Genomic DNA, 17,637 nt, shown 5'->3' on the forward strand with positions numbered 1-17,637 from the left:
TGTTCTTGTCATCGAGGCTTTGGGTTGCCCATATATATAATCATGTCTTTATAAAGCTTGATTGTTCCACCTTTTAAACACAGACCTATAACTATTCCCTGGAATTTATTTGTGCATTTAGCTTTTTCTCTCTATGCCCCTCATTATCCTAGACCCTTTCCCCACTGCACTGCAGAGCCGCCCTCAGTGGTGAACTGCGTGTCCATCTGTCCGTCTCTGCCTGGGTGTCTGTAGGGCTCGTCCTTCCGGGCCATCGTCTTCCTCTAGCTGGGCGGATGCACGGGGCGAGTCTCGCCGCCTTGTCCTTCGGGGGCACGTGGGCTCCCTGGGCCTCTGCATTTCTGTAGGGTCCACAGTGAGCCTGGCAAGTTCTACCACACACCTGTTGGGACTTTACATGCCCAAACTTCTGAGGCCCTGCCTGCCTGAAAAAATTCTTCCTATCCCTCGCATTTGAAAGACAATTTGGCTGGATAAAAAGTCCGAGGCTCAGAGTTCCTGTCCCCTTCAGTTCTAACTATTCATCCGCTTCATCCTCCATCCTGAATGGCTGTTGCCGGAGGACGGGTTTGTCCCTGTTTCCATGTGGGATCAGCTCCTCCCCGGAACCCGCTAGACTTTTCTTCCTCAAGGAAACCAGGCGCCACGGGAGCAGCTGGCTCTCAGGACAGGGCTGGCCGCAGGCTCCGGGAGAGATGGTGGCTCATCGTGGGGGCTGGCACGGGCAGGGGTGAGGGGTGAACACCAGGCCAGTCTGCTGCTTCTGTTTTCCCATTTCTCTCCCAGCAGGGCTTCAGGTGACCCAGCTTTTATCCTCCAGTCACCTGCACCTGGTCTGGGCAGGGGCCGCCCTGTGGGAGGACAGGCAGGTCTCTCAGCAGTGGCAGGAAAGAGCTCAGCCGACCTTCTGCCCGGGCGGCCACCACCCCACCCACCCATTAAGGCAGCATGGACCGGCGGCTTGGGCCTGGACCCCAGGGAGGGCACCCACATCAGGCCCGTACCCTGCAGCCCACCCCCCACCCTGCCTGCCAGTGACCCCAGGCAGTGTCAGGAGTTAAAAATGGTGCTTCCAAAGTGGGGCAGTGGGGAGCGCGATGGGGCCGTCACAGACAGCTAAGAGGTGACCAGATATATAGGACCAAGGCCCGATGCTGGGGACGGGGTGAGAGAAGGAGCCACTGCCACACATCCTCACACGTCCAAAAATGGGGGGCAGGGGGATGGAGAAGGTAGATGTTCTCTGACTTCCTTGTGGGTGTTAACTGCCAGGAGCAAAAGGACCTTATATGTAAGATGTTAGGAGAGCGGAGCAAGGGGGAGGGAACGGTTATGAACTAACTAACTTCACCGTTATTCTTGGCAGGGAACCAGCAGGCAGTCATCTAAAAAGAGGGCCCGACAGCACAGTGTTCACACGAAGTGGCCGCTTGAACAGAAATGGAAAAAAAAAAAAAAAAAAACTAAAAAAAAAGCAAAGAAAAAAAAAAAAGAGCAAACAGCCCATGTAGTCAGAAACTCTGAAATGTGTATGTCTGTGTAACATAGAGAGAGATTTATGTCTGTCTGTCTACCCATATTACAAATAGTGTCCCAGACCTGAGGCCACATCAGTCGCCTCTGTGACCTGATACGGAATGTTCCATATCCAGTGAGAAAACACCGGGCAAGCCCATGCTCCACTGGAAGGACCCGGGCTCCTCGGACAGGTGGCTGCTGCTGGGGCTGGGGCAGGGGGTGTGCAAGGTGACCTGGAACGTCTGATGGTGCCAGACACACACACACCATCACGTGCACACACAGTATGTCAGAGAGCCAGTCAAAGGGGGAACAATTTGAGCAATAAAATAAAGTATTGGACATTGGATTATATAACCCAAAGTAAAAAGCAAATATCCATGAATCCATACCAATACAAATAAATGATTGGGTAAATAAATAAACAGGGAGGGGTGGGCAAATCTCTATGGAGAAGAATTCCAAATAATCTAGAAGACTGTGTCCTCAAGGAGCTGGAGCCTACCCCCTCCTTCGGCGCGGGCTGCATGAGCGACTTCCTTCCCAAGGGCACCGATGGACAGAAAGTGGAAGAAGGGGCGATTTTCCACGGAGAAACCCGACCGGCACGGCTCAGCCACCTGGTCGAGGTCAACATCAGCTCCGATGAGTGTCGTCGCTGGTGTGACCCCTGACCCGATGCGGGGGAGGGGCGCTGTCCTCCGTGGTCTTCCTCCCAGCTAGATGGGAGAGAAACATCAGACACATCCAAACTGCGGAACGTCCCCCAGACTACCCGACCAGCCCTCCTCAACGCTCTCAAGGTTGCCATAAAGGAGGGCTCAAGGTCACCACAAAGGAGGGCTCAAGGTCATCATGAACAAGGGCTCAGGGTCGTCCTGACCAAGGGCTCAAGGTTACGAACAAAGACTCAAGGTCATCACAGACAAGGGCTCAAGGTCGTCATGAACAAAGGCTCAGAGTCGTCACGAACGAGGACAGTCTGAGAAACTGTCAGCCAATGTGACCTGATGTGTGGGGTAGGGCACGATCTGACACCTGTGTGTCATGTGGTCCTGGACAGAAAAGGACATTAGGGGAAGGCTAAGGAAACCTGAATAAAAGGTGGGCTTTAGTTACAAATCGTATGTTGATGTTGGCTCACGTTCTAGTTTGCTAATGCTGCCAGAATGCAAAACACCAGAGACGGATTGGCTTTTATAAGAGGGGGTTTATTTGGTTACACAGTTACACTCTTAAGGCCATGAAGTGTCCAAGGTAACACATCAGCAATTGGGTACCTTCACTGGAGGATCGCCAGTGGTGTCTGGAAAACCTCTGTTAGCTGGAAGGCACGTGGGTTGTGTCTGCTCCAAAGTTCTGATTTCAGAATGGCTTTCTCCCAGGACGTTCCTCTCTAGGCTGCAGTTCCTCAAAAATAACACTCTTAGTTGCACTTGGGATATTTGTCCTCTCTCATCTTCTCCAGAGCAAGACTGTGCTTTCAATGGCCATCTTCAGACTGTCTCTCATCTGCAGCTCCTGTGCTTTCTTCAAAGTGTCCCTCTTGGCTTTAGCTCCTCTTCAAAACATCACTCACAGCTGCACTGAGTTCTTTCTGTTATGTCAGCTCATTTATATGGCTCCACTGATCAACTTAGACTTACCCCGAATGGGTGGGGTAACACCTCCATGGAAATTATCCAATCAGTCATCACCCACAGCTGGGTGGGGCACATCTCCACCCAAAGAATTACAATCTAATCAACACTGCCTACACAAGATTACATCAAAGATAATGTCGTTTGGGGGACACAATATATTCAAACTGGCACAGCTCATTAATCATGACAAATGCCCCACACTAGTATAAGATGATGATGCGGGTATACGGGGGGCTCTCTGTACGATCACAACTTTTCTGTAAATCCAAATCTATTCTACAATAAAAAGTTTATTTTGTAAAAATTGTGCAGAGCAGTGTCTTCAGTATGTTACCTTTTGTGCCAGAAAGTGGGGAAAGGAAATTATATATATATAATATATATATATTTATGTATATATGTGTATATAGCTGTGTGAGTATACATACATGTGTCTAGACCTTTTGCTTATATTTAAAAAGAAATGAAGCTGATGGCTATGGTTTACTATGCGGGAGGAAAGGCGGAGTTGGGGGATGGAGGTGGGGGCCAGACTTCTCTGAAGGTGCCTTGTTTTACAGTTTTCACTTGAGAACCAAGAAAGTATTTTACATAATTTAAAAAAAAAAAGAAAAAGGAAGAGAAAGCAATGCCTAAAAGATGAAAACAAATGGAACTAACCCATTTCTCAGACTGTCGGCACATCCACGCAGAAAAGCACATACTCCCGGTGAGTTTTAAAACGGCGTCCGGCTGTCTGTCCGCGCCTGCGAGGTGCATTCTGGGGACGGTTCCACGGAGCGCAGTGGCCTGAACGATCTAGTGATGCGCACGCTGCTGTTCTCAATCTGTGTATCAAAGGATAGAGAAAACAATTAGGTTAAAGCTACCATGATCTTCAGTGTAAAAAGATATAAATAGAAAATCAAAGAATTAAAATAAAACCCACTTTTAAAATCTAAGCCTGCTAATCTGAACCAGAAATATTGATCTTCACTCACAATTTGCTTATTTTTTACTTAAAAAATGGCCTGGCTCTGGCCCCTGGAGAGGCCTGGGGGTCACAGCACCCCAGGAGCGAGGCACCCTGGGCACTGGGCTGTGGAGCCTCTTGCCATTCTCCTTCGAAAGGCACCAGGGATCTTTGGAGAAATGGCCGATTCCAAGACGGAAGCAGGAAAAGGACAAGATGAGCCCAGGACGTCTTGTGTAAAAAGCAAGTAAGCTTTCAGAAACAACCAGGAATGTGTCACATGAGCACAGGCACCAGCTCGGGGCTCCCACCAGCCAAAGATGGGATGACTTGAGCGTCCTGAAAACTAATGGCCGTAATGGAAGACAATTCAAAGGATAAAACCCTCAACGAAGAGTGTGGTGCCCTCTCCTCGTCCCGGCCTGCCTGTGTGGGGCCTTTCCAGCTGCTCAGTGCAGGGGACAGAGCACTGGACCCACCCCCGTGAAAATGGCCCCAGGACCCAGAGCCACGATCACGACACCACCAGGTGCACCCGGCTCCTAAGGCCAGCGAGCGGGATGTCAGCCTGAAGGGCAAGGGGGTCTCCAGTGAGCAGTTTACGGAAAGAAGGGGGCTGGGAAATGAGCTAAACTCGGGGTGGGCAGTAAGGCAGAGCCGGAGTGAGGGGCCTCCTACAGGACAAAGGGCCAACTGCGTCCGTAAAGGGGAGACGAAAAGTTGCAGGTGAAAGGAGACCTGCGCCAGCAAACCAAGGCCCCGCGCGGGCCTGCAGGACCCAGGAGAGCCCAGCGGCCACGGGCCTGCAAGACCGAGAGGGCCTAGAGGGGGGCCGGGGCGCCTCGGAGTCAGGAGCTTTGCTAACTTGGGGGTAACAGTGGGGGTGGTTGTGTAAAAAATTATGTAAAAAATGCTAAAACCTGAATCTCTTAGGAACATGCTGGTTTGCAGGTGAACTGGCACCTGCGAGCTGCCATGAAGTTCTTTAGCGAGAGAGACGGAAAAATGGAAATGGATGAAACAAGATGGGCAAAATGCTGGGGTCTGTTGAAGCTGAGTGGTGGGCATGCGTCCTTCGTACTCTAGTTTTTGCTTCTGTAAAAAGTTTTATAACGTTTTTAAATACAACTCAGATTGAGCACATCAGAAAAGACAAAAAGGCAAGGAAAGCCCTGGAGACCAGTGAGGGACAAGAGCCAAGCAGAGCCGGTGGGGACGGGAAGAAGAGAGAGAGGACTCAGGGAGGACAGGCCCTGTCCCCGCAGTCAGGGGAGGGGAGGCTGCCTTCCCAGGTGGGGTCGCTGCGACGCTCACCCCCGCGGGGGTGCCAGGAGGGAACCCCTGGGAGCACGCGGCCTTGTGACCCTGAGCCTGTCTTGCGTGTCGCCACCGGTGGGCTGTGCCCGGTGAATACTCCTTTGTGTTTCTCGGGGTTTCTTAAGTTAATAATGGAGGCAAGTCTCTTGCAAAGCCTAAGCGAAGAGGGCAGAGCAGGGCGTGGGGCGGCCGGGCCTTCCCCCGCAGCCCCCGTCCAGGGCTCTGGCCTCTCGCTGCCGTCCCCAGGCGAGGATGGGGCGCTCAGGTGCTGGGGGCGATGGGCCGTGACCCTGTCGTGGAGACACATGGGGCTGGGGGAGAGGCCGGCCCTGATGGACGAGGGGGGCCCGCGATTGGGGCTCTGGGGGGGGGCACTGCCTCCCACGCTGAAGGACCCCTTGCGGGAGAGCCGCAGGTGGCCACAGGGCTGGGCAGGAGCTGGGGGTCTTCAGGAAGCGATGGGGCATCAGCCTCCCGCTGCCGAGGGGCTCCAAAATTCCCTTCTTGGGGTGATGAGGTCACGGGCTTCTCACCCTGGCTCTCCAACCACCTGAAATGGGGGGCCCGAGTCAGCCAGCTTCCCCCCCGCCGGGTCCACGCAACTAACGCGGTGGCCTCCTTCCCCAGGCGCCCCCGGGAGCTGTCCGGAAGGCCCCTGTCAGAACGGAGGCACCTGCGTGCCCGGCTCCGGCACCCCCCGCTGCGCCTGCAGCCCAGGCTTCAAGGGCCGACGCTGCGAGCTGGGTAAGGCGGGCACTCGCCCGGGCGGAGCCGCAGCACGCCCTGACCCAGGACCTCCCCACCTGGCCCCTGTGTCCTCGGGCCCCTGGAGCGCTCAGCCTTGGGAGGGTGCCGGGCTGGGGTCTCTGGGGGGTCTGGACGCTGCTGCAGCCCTGAAGCCAGAGCCCCAGAGCTGTGTGGGCTCCCGGGGGTGGGGAGAAGGGCATGGCCTCCCGGGGGGCACATTGAGGACCGGGCCTGGGAGGCAGACCCCAGGGACACCCAGGTCAGCCGGGCCGCAGGTCGGGGCAGCCGCAGTCTGGGCAGCCCCCACGGTGCCGGCTCGTCACCCGGTCCCCTTCGTGCCGCAGCCTGCAAAAAGGTGCCCCATCCCTGCACGCGGCTGTTCTCCGAGACCAAGTCTGTTCCGGTCTGGGAAGGAGGCATCTGCCACCATGTGTAAGTTGGTCCACGTTCTTAGTCTCCATCCCACTTGTAGAGTGTTCTGGGCTTTTCAGAGGGCTTTCACGAGGGTCCTCCCAAGCCCCTGTGTAGCTATGGTCAGGATTCCGGGAGGGGTCTGCTTCCACCCGTGGTCTCCACGTGGCCAAGTAGGAAACCGGAGGAAGACTGAACAGCGCCCAGGCCGAGCCACTCGGGAGCCGGGCACAGCCAGGGCTTCTCCCCGCACTCCAGCAGCCGGCCCCGGGCCCTCACACACAGGCTCCAGGGGTCTCTCCTCTCTCCACTTCCTCCCAGCCCCCCCAAAAGCAAACAGTTCCAGCTCTGCTATTAACTCCTGCCGTGACCCCGGGCGAACCTCTGCACGCCTGTCCCCAGTCTGTGCCGGCTCCTCTCTTGGCCTCTTTCTTGCTAACATCTGTGACTCTGGGGGTCGCACTTAGAATCTCGGTGATCAGCCCCGGACATCTGCTGTGCGCCGTGCGCTGTTCTAACCCTCAGGACACAGGGACAACGCAGACAAGTCCTGCCTCGAAATCCTTACATTCCAGAGGAGGCAACAGACAATAGAGCGCACAAGTAAATCAGTATCAATTTAGCAGATCAGCACCAAGGAAGGAACAGGCAAGGCCAGGAGGGCCGGGGGCTGCGGGAGACCCCGGCGAGGGCTGAGGGACGTGCCCGGTGGCATTCGTAAAAGGCCGCTCTGGCTGCTCTTTGGGAAATGGAACACAGCAGGACAGGGTAGAAGGCTGGGTTTGAGGTTGGGCAGGAGGCAAGAACACGGAGAAGGCTGCTCTCTGCTGGGATCTGGAATCGTGTTGCCAGGGCCTCTGCGTTTTGGGTTCTGTGGGGCGGCTGTCAGCATCCGCAGATCTCCCAGCTGCGCCGGCCACACCGGAGCCTGCCGGCGGCCTGTGTGTGCTCGATGGAGAGCCGCGCACGTAACACAAGCTTCCCTTCCTTGACTGTAACGTGGGTTTCATGAGTCTAGCAGAGTCGGATATAAAGATATAGAGTCCTTTATATCCAGTCTGATAATCTTGGTTTTATATTGGAGTTTAGACCACTGGCATTTAATATATTTGTTTTCTATTTGTCCCATCTGCTTTGTTGTTTTTTTTTTTTTTTTTTTTTACCTTTTCTTACCTTCTTTTGGATTATTTTTTAGAATTCATTTAATCTCCACTAATGGTTTATTGATTATACTTTTTTTTTAAATGGTTGCTCTAGAATTTACAACATGCATCTTCATCTTATCACAATATGCCTTCAATTACCATTATACAAGTTTGGTATAAAGGAAGACCCTTGTAATAGGATGCTCCCAACTTTCCCCTCCCATTCTTTGAATTGCTGTTGTCAAGACTTTGTTTCCACATGTTATGAATCACACGATATACTGTTATTTTTGTTTTAAACAATTATCTTTTTAACATGTTTTTAACATAAGTCTTCTAAGTTGGTGCATTTTACCATTCCCAGCACTCTTCATTCCTTTGTGTAAATCTAAGTTTCCACCTTGTATCATTCTCCTTTGCCAAAAAAAAAAAATAATACAACATTTTTTATGGTGCACGTCCACTGGCAATGAATTCTGCTTTTGTTTGTCTGGAAAACTTACTACACCTTCATTTTTGAAGGATATATTTACTGGATATAGAATTATTGGTTGTGATTTTTCCTCTTTGAGCACTTTAAGGGTGTCAGTCCTTTGTCTCCTGATCTGTGTCCTTTCAGACAAGAAGACGGCAGCCGTTCGTACCCTCGTACTGCTCTCACCCCCTCCCCATGGCTGCCGTTACGTTTTATTACTGTTTTTGAGCAATTTAATTATGATGTGCTGCACTGTAACTGTGTATGTGCGTGTTTTATTGTTGAGAGTTTGTTAAGCTGCTTGTATCTCTGGGTTTATAGCTTTCATCAGATTTGGAAATTCTGGTTCATTATTTCTTCAAATATTTTTTCTGTCCCTCTATTTCTCTCCTCTCATTCTGGGATGCCAATTATGCATATGTTTGACTGATATTATCCCACAGGTCACAAGCTCTGTTCATTTTTTTTCCAGTCTTTTTTCTCTCTGCATTTCCTCTTGGTTAAATTCTACTACATCTTCAAGTTCACTTATCTTTTCATCTGCAGTGTTTATAATCTATCATTAATCCCATTCAGTAAAATTTTTAAGATACTATGTTTTATCCTCTCTAGAAGTTCCATTTAGTTTTTAGATCCTCCTTTTCTCTCTTCATTATGTTTATGTTTTCCTTCGGATCTTTGAATAGGTGGAGCAAACTTATAATGGATGTTTTAAGGTCTTTGTCTACCAATTCTATCATTGCTCTCATTTCTGGGTCTTTTTCTACTCAATACTTTTTTCCTGGTTACGGGTCACATTTTCTTGATCCTTCTTATGATTCTTTGGATGTCTTGTGATTTTTTTTAATTGGATATTAGACATTGTGAATTTTATGCTACTGAGTGCTGGATTTTTAAAATTCTTTTCAATAATTTTTCTTTCCTTCTTGTGGGAAGCAGGGGATCCTTGCTGTTTAGTTTGATCCTTGAGGCTTGTTTGGGTTGGCTTTAAAATAGCCTTTACTCTAGGGTTAATTTCACCCACCTGTAAGGCACGGTCTCTCCCGAATGGGCTATTTTCAAACCAGATGGCCGCACTCGGCCTCTGTAAACTGCTTGGCTCCTCAGTAGTTCTTTGCCCGGTCTCCTGCGATTTCCCTGTGCACACACAGCTTGATTTTCAGCCCAAAGCTCAAGGGGACGCATGCAGATCTCTGGAGCTTTTCCTCTGCACGGTTCCTTCTTCCCCGACGGTCCCCACATTCCAGCTGCCCCAATCCGTCTCTACTCAGGTGGCCAGTTCTCCCTGCTGTGCAGTCCAGGAAGTGCCTCCAGCTAAATTCCAGGGATCACAGGGCTCATCTCAGCTGTCCCCTTCTCCCAGGACCACAATCCTGCCCTGTTTTCTAACATCTGAGAACAGTTGTTCCCTGTTTCCCAGTCCTTTGGTGGTTCACGCTGAGGGGCTGATCCCAGATCCTGTTACTCCACCATGGCCGGAAGTGGAACGACACCACCACACCAACGGCTTTAAATGCTCAGGCTCCGTTGCCCTCAGACTTCCAGGACTCCTCTTTATCCGCTGTGATGCTGGAGAATTTAACAGCAAAAACACTTTCCATCCGTTATCACTTACAAACTCATGAAAGAGGTGTACGATCAATTCCCATTTCACGTGAAACTAAGGCTTCACGAGTCCAAGTAACTTGCACTAAGCAGCCCTGTGACTGCAGGAAGAGGCAGGGCGTGGAATCAAGTCTCCCGTCCAACACTGCCCCGTCCACAGCCCGCATCCCAAAGGCCCCAAACCCCTCTATGAACCACCTGCACCTTCCCAAGTGTCCAGCCTCAAGCAAGACATGTCTTTGAAATTTCATTTTATCTTTCAATATCATATGACTTAATTTGCTGAAGCGCATCAAAACGTACTTGAAATGGGTATATCTTATGAAAATTATACTCAGCAAAGTGAAAAAAAAATCACCAGATTCTTACACTGGACATTTTAATAAATCCACAGGTAAAGTTTTATTAGGATAAAGTTTTATTAAGAAAATAATGGCCTTTCTCGCCAACATCATGTTTTTCTGTGGGTTCATGTAGCCTCGGGTGAGTGGTTTAGCAGTCTCTGCTTCAGTTTCTGGTTTTACACTCATTCTTGTGACAACAGGTATAAAAGAGTCTACAGAGTTCACCAAGACATCTGCTTCAAGGAGAGCTGTGAAAGCACAAGCATCAAGAAGAGCCCAAACAGGTGCATCTTGGGGAGGAGGCCCTGCAGGGTCCTCCTGTGGCCCTCAGGGGAGCAGGGCCAGTGTGGCCATGGGGACAGCATGCTGGGGGAGGTGGGGGGGGCTAAGACGTGACGCCTGCACCCAGATGCGTGGTCTCTGTGCCGCGACGTTGTGCAGAGAAACTGTGTTTGTGTGCACGGGAGCACGCTGTGTGCCCGGGGGGGCACTCTGGTTTTGCAGTCAGAGTACACAGTGCTAGAAACAGGCAGCATGGAGCTCTGCTGACAGGCCATGTGTGTGACTGCAAGTGCAGACCATCTCCACTTACTCTGACTTACTGATACCCAGGTTCCCTTCCCAAAGGATTTAAGGTAGTCACAGGAATTATTACTGTTTGGGGTTTTCAAGTGCCTGGGTACATTATATGCCTTTGAGATAACAGAGTGTAAAACTCAGCCACACTATACACAGGCAACCTCCCACCGCAGGCCGTGCACTGCTGAGCGCCCGGGAGGAGCCGAGCGGGTGCCATGCGCTGAGGGCACTGCTCTGCCTCAGCGTGTAAAGCCTGTCTGCCCCTTCCCTAAGTTCGCTCACACTCTCTTCCACACGCCTCTTTTACTCCCCACAGCTCTGACCCAGCCAGGCCACTCTCGTTATTCCCCGACCCCCACCCAAAGCCATGCAGGTGCACGTGAACTCGTGTGCCAATTTCCATGCCTGAGCCCCAACAAATGGTGCTCCCCCAAACGGGAAGGTAGTTGACCCAAAGCAAATTTCTTTCTCATTAAGCCACTTTTCTCTAATTATTTCAGGAAACAGAGTAACAGTCAAACACTGAAGAAATCCTAAGGTAGGTCCCCGCCCCAAGTGGAGCGGTTGGGGGTCCGAGCGGCTGCCCCCCTGGCCCCCGCCTTTGGCTGCTGCCCTCTCCTTCCTGAGCCAGGCCAAGGACACTGCGCCTGTGCACTGATCTGTCTCGAGCTCCCGGAAAGTTCCAGCATTCCCTAAGGGGGTTAAACTGTTCATTAATTCCCAAAGCCTGCGAGGCTGGAAGACACCCGGACTTGGGAGGGTGGGAGCGGGAGCGACCCTGGTGCTGGGACCAGCGAGAATTCCAGGAGGGTGAGGATTCGGGGGGCTTCCCAGACAGACCCTGGGGGTGGAAGTTCTAGTGAAAGGAAAAATGGGGTGGGTAGTTCTCGGTCTAATAATGTTTGGGAAATCCTACTTCCATACCTCTCACTAGGAGACTCAAAGCAGACCCTGGAGCTGAGCATTCCCAAATCCTGAAATAAAGTAAACTTTCAGACTTTAATGTTGTTTAACCCAGCACCTGCCAAGCTCTTTCGGCTACAGAAGCTCCCATCCTTCCTCTGCCTGCCCCACACGAACCCTGCTGAACCTCCCGGAACACAGGTGCTCTTCACAACAATTTGGCTGATAAAAGGTTAACCCATGGACACCCTCCTCAGTCCACAGTCAGTCACCTGCCAGCTGAGACCTCTTCCTGCGTGTCCCTGCAGGGAGAGAGGAAACCGCAACAGGGCTTCTGGTCAGCCCGGGGCGGTCACGGGCCCGATGCCCAGTCAGAAACGAGGGTGCTGGCGAGGAGAGGCAGACACCCTCAGTGGGCCGCGTCACAAACAGAGCCACATGGCCTACGTGGCCAGGAAGTGAGGAGACCTTTAGGGAAGTCCAGGTGCCACCTCAGGAAGTTCCACACCCCACACCCGGCCGCGAGGCGAGGCCAGTGCCCCGGCAGGGGAGAGCGCTCCCTGGGAGCGAGCAGAGGGCCCCAGGCTCCCGCTGTCCAAGGGCAGAGTCCCCCTCCCACCCCCCAGGAAAACAAAACAAACACACTCGAAGGTGTGCAAGCAATTTACTACCAGGACTAAGAACCCACACCTGTAATGTAGGTACGAATACACACTTGCAATCACTCACCTGAAAAAATATATATATATTTTAAAACTTGTTCAGCAAATTCATTTCAATAAAAACCAACCAAAACCCCAACTAATTACCAAATTATCTCTCAGTAAAGAACACCCGATCTTGGGGCCATGGCGTGAAACACCCCGAAACACGAACGCACGGCGGAGGCTGGTGCCACCCGCCACCACAGGCCAGGCTCTCCCCGCACGCTGGCACCAGCCTCGGACCACCATTTACTCCCAGAAAGGCACGCGCTCCCCCGACACATACCCGAGGACACGAGAGTCATTTCAACCCGGAGCAAGTGGGGCACTGCCCACCCTCAGAGAAAAGGCCTCGGGGGTCACAAAGTGGGGCGTGTGGAGAAGAACAGCTTCCAGCACTGAGCCCAGAATCCTAGAGATCTGGGGCACAGCCTTCGCCAGCAAGCCGCCCCCCACCCGCTACCCGAGCAAAGCTGACAGCGGGGAGGACACCGGGGCCCCCGAGGCCGCTGCCCGGGGACCACCAGGAGGCCAGGGAGAAGCAGCTTAAATAGGGAGGGGTAGGACCAGCGTGCTCACACCCATTTTGTTTTTTCTTCAAAGGATTCAGGATGTTTTTGTTAAACTCCATCAACCTCAAGAGTTTCTAAAACCCTGGAAGATGAGGTCTCAAGACTGGCTTGAAAAGGACACCCTGAGAGAGACACTCTCAGCTGGAGTCACACTCCCCCGGGGCCTCTCTTCTCGATCATCCGGATGGTGGGGCCCTCATGGGCCCCTGCCCGCTCCCTCAGGGCCAGACCACAGCCGCCAGCCTGAGTCTCTGCGGGGGAGAAGCGACGCATGCACGGTGGCCCTGGACTCACCAGGCTGAGGGCCCACAACACGCCTGCAGGGTCGAGTCCCCTCCACACAGAGCCCAGCGGCAGAGAAACTGTCTCCTGAGCCCCAGCAATCAAACTGAGGAGATGCTACCACAGCTTCCAGAAGAGACAGTGGGGCTGGGGGGGTGGCGGGCAGAGCCAAGATGACGCCAAAAGGAAAGCCCAGGCCCAGGCCCAGCCTCACGTGTCCTCCAGCAAGCAGACGATTTGCACCAGTGTTGTGGTGCATCATACAGACCATCACATGGAGAGGGATGTCTTGAAAGAAGACATGTCAATTAATACTGGTATGGACTTGGATACTTTTAGCCTACAGCAGGGACAGGCAGACTTTCTGTAGAGTCAGATAGTCAATATTTTTGGCTTTGTGAATAGTGGCAAGAAGGAAGCCTTGGATGACGTGTACTAGGGCGTAGCTGTGTTCTGATAAATCTTGATTTGTAAAAATGAGTGATAGGGAGATGTGGCCAGAGGGCCAGTTTGCTGATCCCCAACCTGTGAGATCGCAGACACAGCCACCCCTCAGAAAACAAGTCACCATCAAGGCACCACAGACCCTAACTTCCATGGAAACGGGCTACACAAAACGCTGCACAGAAAGGAGAACCGGCACCACCGAGTGCACCATGGGTCCCCCTTACCAGTCCAACCGCTGTGAAGATGCACAATCTGAGTGGCTGGATCAGGTGACGCCTGAGATTTCTTCAGGTCCACGACTCGTCATCCTGTTTGAGGCCATCAGGCAGGAAACAACATCTTGCACAGGCTCTGATCCTCCCAAGCAGAACCCTGCATCATCTTCCTGCACTAGCCTTCCAGTATGCTTTGAAGCATCTCTATCTTCTCCCTGAAAATGAGGTTAAAACCAAGGACGCCAACCCTGCCTCATGTCATAACTGACCCGAACTGGACACGCAGTACCTGCTGTGCCTCCTGCCGCTCTGCCCAGAGGCTGCCCCACAGCCACAAAGGGCCTCTCTCATCTTGTATAAAAACATTTTTGAAGGGTGAGAGCCTGTGCTAGGCTTTCTGTTTTTATTAAAATTTCGTGTGCATATGTCTGTGTATTATGCAATTTGTCATTTCCAGAAAGGACAGTCATACTGTAATCTGGAAGCTTTCACCAGTCCACAAAAACTCACATGGAGAAGAAAGGCTTGAGCTCAGTAAAGGGGCTTGGGGGCAAACACACCCTCGCGCTGCTGACAGCTGTGGCGTGGGGCCCGCCACTGGGGTCTCCGGGAGCTACGGCGTTATTAGTGAGCCCAAGAGCAGGCGGCATCACTGGAAGAGTGGGTGAGACCTTCTACCACCGCGTGTGTAACCTCAGGCCCCTCAAGCAGGAGGCAGATGTCAACTTGTTCATTTTTAACTTACAAGACTCCTTCTTTAAGAAAAGGGCTACTGAATTCTGAATTTGGTGCTGCATCATAGATTAATCCATTTTGATGTTTTACAAATTAAAATATCTAGCAATAAGACTTCTGGATCCTGAAGGAATTACAACTCACTCTTAAAACATTCCAGATAACCCACCACTGCTTTTCCCACACGGCTTTTCCTTAAAACTTTGATTTCTTCCTTGAAAATATTTAAAGTCCACCTATAATTTCCCAAGGAAATATTAATAAAGGAAATCAGAAAATTGCCAAGGTATGAAGAGTTATTCTGTGCCAAAATGCAAGGTGCATTCTTGAGTTCCAAGGTTCCCATTTGTTAATCAACAGCTGGATGAACGATCATCGGGTCAAGCAATGATCTAGGATCTACCTCAGACCCAACTGGGCAGGAGCAAGCCCGGGGCTCCTGGAGAGTGGCCATCACCCGACCCCACAAAATGGAGGAGTAAATTAAACAAACCTCCCTCTTCCCCGTCACAAGTGCGCTGCCAGGGGTGGGGTGAGGCCGGCTCACCTACGGTGCCTGGCGCTGACCCCCTGCAGCTGCCCGGGGCTGGGACTCCTTCCGCTTGCAGAGCCACCACTGACGACGACTGGGGAGGAGGATTCACCGAGCTCCTCCTGTTCTTGCCCTCGCTGTGCAGTCCTGCTCTGGTGAGCCTGCTGGGGGGAGCAAACCCCCACCCCACTGCCGGATCCCCCGAGAGACTGCACCTCAAAGCTATCAAGTGCCCCAGTGCAAGGGCAGAGGAACCCTGCTCAAAAACTCGGCTACTGACTTTTCTTTAAATAAAATAAAGACAATAAATTTAAGTCCATTTAAACTCTGAAGTTTTTGTGAATGAGAGAGTCCAATCACATTTTACTGAACCACGCAGGCTTTGGAGCACTTTGCCAGCCTTGTCACTTGCTATTTTCAGGGGGATAATTCTTTACCGTGGGGCTGTCCTGGGCACTGTGGGATGCTCAGCAGCCTCCCTGGCCCCTGCTATGAGACGCCAGCAGCCCCCGGGTCATGACATCCAAAAACGTCTCCAGGTGTCACCAGGTTCCCCTAGACACTGCCTTACGGGATCCTTACACGGTCTACGTGGGCAAAACCAGGCCAGGCATCGGGAGTTTCACATGCAGAGGGGCTGCAGGTGACACCCAACTCAACATCACGTCACCAAAAATATTTTTTTGCAGCATCCATCTTGTGCCCCAATACTCCTGGGCCTCATGAGCTCCACTGCCAGGGCCGGGCCTCTCCCTCGGAGCCTGCCCTGGCAGGGATCGAGCTCCTCCCGCCGACCCACTGGGCCCCCAGGTGACTCTCTCACCTCGGGGAGCCATGGAAAGCTCCCCGCGGTGCACTCCGGACTCTGGCCTGGCTCCAAAGCCCGGCTCTTGGCCCTGTGCAGTGCTCCTGCCCCCCTCAAGGTCAGAAGCCCCGTCTGCTAAATGGGGGAAGGCGACTGGGCAGAGCACCCTGGGATCCTCCCTGCCCAGCCTCCTCCAGGCCGGCACCGGGGTTGCGCTTCCCCAGGGCCTGGAGCCGGAGCAAGCGAACTTCCCGAGAGGCCAAGCAGGGAGGGCCTGTTCTTCACTCAATGGTGCCAACAAGCCCCAAGACAGAGGCAAACACCCCAAACTGCTGCTGGCATGAAGAAGCTGCGCAAAATTAAACCAGACGTCACTGATTCCCTTTACTCTGCTGTACAGTGAATGCAATTACAAAGCGGTAAAACATTTTTGGATTAAAAACATGAGTATTTTTGTGGAAAACCTGCTATTGTTTTCAGAAAATAAAGAGCTATGACGTGCTAAAACCTCAATGCCTCCTCAAAGTGTTATCTTTATGGTTAGAAGGAAAGAGGTGCTCGTGAACCAGGCAAAGGAGCCTCATTCTCCACACTGTTGTGAAATTACCAACAACAGATTTTAACAGACAATAAATAAAGCCAAATTTTTACTTTGTATGCTAATTTTAATAGCTCAAAGAAAGGATTTTTATCCAGAATGGAACAGGGTCCTCCCCACAGACGCCCAACAACAGATCAAGCTCCCGCATCCCCCACTTAGTCTGACCTGTTAACTTAGGCGACGGGTCACCAACAGACAGCTTTAGAATACAAAATACCTTGAGAAGATCCAGGTGACGCTTCCCAAAGCTTTGATGAAATTAAAATATCCTTCAGTACCTTTTGGGCTTTTTTTTTTCAGTCCTCCTCCTCATCTCTGTGCAAACTTGTACTTCCCTCATCAGACATGCTGCTTCCGGACTCTTCCTCCTCCTCCCAGGCTAAGAGCTTCTTAAAAACCTCAAACTCCTCAGCAGAGGAACAGGCTGTCCTGGCCAAAAACTCGGCTTCTGAAACTCGCAAAATGTCCTTGAGCAAAGGGTTACAGATCTGGGTCTGACCCTTTTTGTCTGGGGTCTGGTACCGTCCGAGACGCTCCAGGTAAATGTGTCTCTGCTTAATCTTGGCCATCGAGAACTGCAGGTAGTCCGTCCTCACCACGTCCAAGTGCTTAATCCCCATCCTAAAATACGCATACTGGAAGGGACAGAACCGGAAAGCCTATTATTCCACAACCCATAATAAACTTAATTGTCCAAAAGCATTAAAAAAATGACAGGCTAATAAACAACGGCAGAATACTCACTTTTATGATACCTGACATTTGTGTGACAGTTGACAGTTTTCAAAGCATTTTCAAATTCACATTGAGAAAAAAGGGGCAGAAGGGAAAAATTAAGTTCTATTTTTTTCTTTCAGCTGAGGGAAGGAGAACTATGAATATGGAAAAAATAGTCAAAAAAATCCAAAAAACATCCAGGAATATGACCTAAATCATCATAATCATTGCCAAAAATTTACGTTTCCAAAATCACCATGCAAAATGGATTCTAAATTTTAGCTAGGAAGGTTTTTAGCTATTTTTACATTAGCTATTTCTAACAGAGTCTCCAGTGAAACTCTCGGAATGGGAATTGCCATATCTCAATGTTCCCGAGTCACTGTTC

At 51.4% G+C, this 17,637-nt stretch overlaps 2 protein-coding genes across 28 annotated transcripts in view; one reads left to right on the plus strand and one right to left on the minus strand.

Annotated features, from left to right (window-relative positions):
- SNED1 (sushi, nidogen and EGF like domains 1) overlaps window positions 1-16,444 on the plus strand; it is a 105,813-nt gene extending 89,369 nt beyond the window's left edge. For 10 of the 23 annotated variants that reach the window (XM_037850580.1, XM_037850573.1, XM_037850579.1 and 7 more), the window contains 5 exons: window positions 6,058-6,174; window positions 6,522-6,609; window positions 10,358-10,441; window positions 11,237-11,274; window positions 11,671-16,444. In XM_037850580.1, coding sequence (XP_037706508.1) covers window positions 6,058-6,174; window positions 6,522-6,609; window positions 10,358-10,441; window positions 11,237-11,273 — 326 coding nt within the window. In that variant the 3' untranslated portion in view covers window position 11,274; window positions 11,671-16,444. The other 13 variants (XM_037850587.1, XM_037850588.1, XR_005218976.1 and 10 more) reach the window with 12 other exon arrangements.
- Window positions 1-17,637, minus strand: part of MTERF4 (mitochondrial transcription termination factor 4) — a 35,487-nt gene that overhangs the window by 15,797 nt on the left and 2,053 nt on the right. For 2 of the 5 annotated variants that reach the window (XR_005218987.1, XR_005218986.1), the window contains exon 4: window positions 3,822-3,988. Coding sequence is in view for 2 of the 5 variants with exons in the window: in XM_037850599.1 (XP_037706527.1) it covers window positions 16,829-17,167 (339 nt within the window). In the remaining 3 variants the exon portion in view is untranslated. Of the gene's footprint in view, window positions 1-72; window positions 852-2,023; window positions 2,238-3,216; window positions 3,989-16,750; window positions 17,168-17,637 lie in introns of those variants that run through there. The other 3 variants (XR_005218985.1, XM_037850600.1, XM_037850599.1) reach the window with 3 other exon arrangements.

Source organism: Choloepus didactylus, chromosome 9, assembly GCF_015220235.1.
Source record: "Choloepus didactylus isolate mChoDid1 chromosome 9, mChoDid1.pri, whole genome shotgun sequence".
NCBI classification, from domain to species: Eukaryota; Metazoa; Chordata; class Mammalia; order Pilosa; family Megalonychidae; genus Choloepus; species Choloepus didactylus.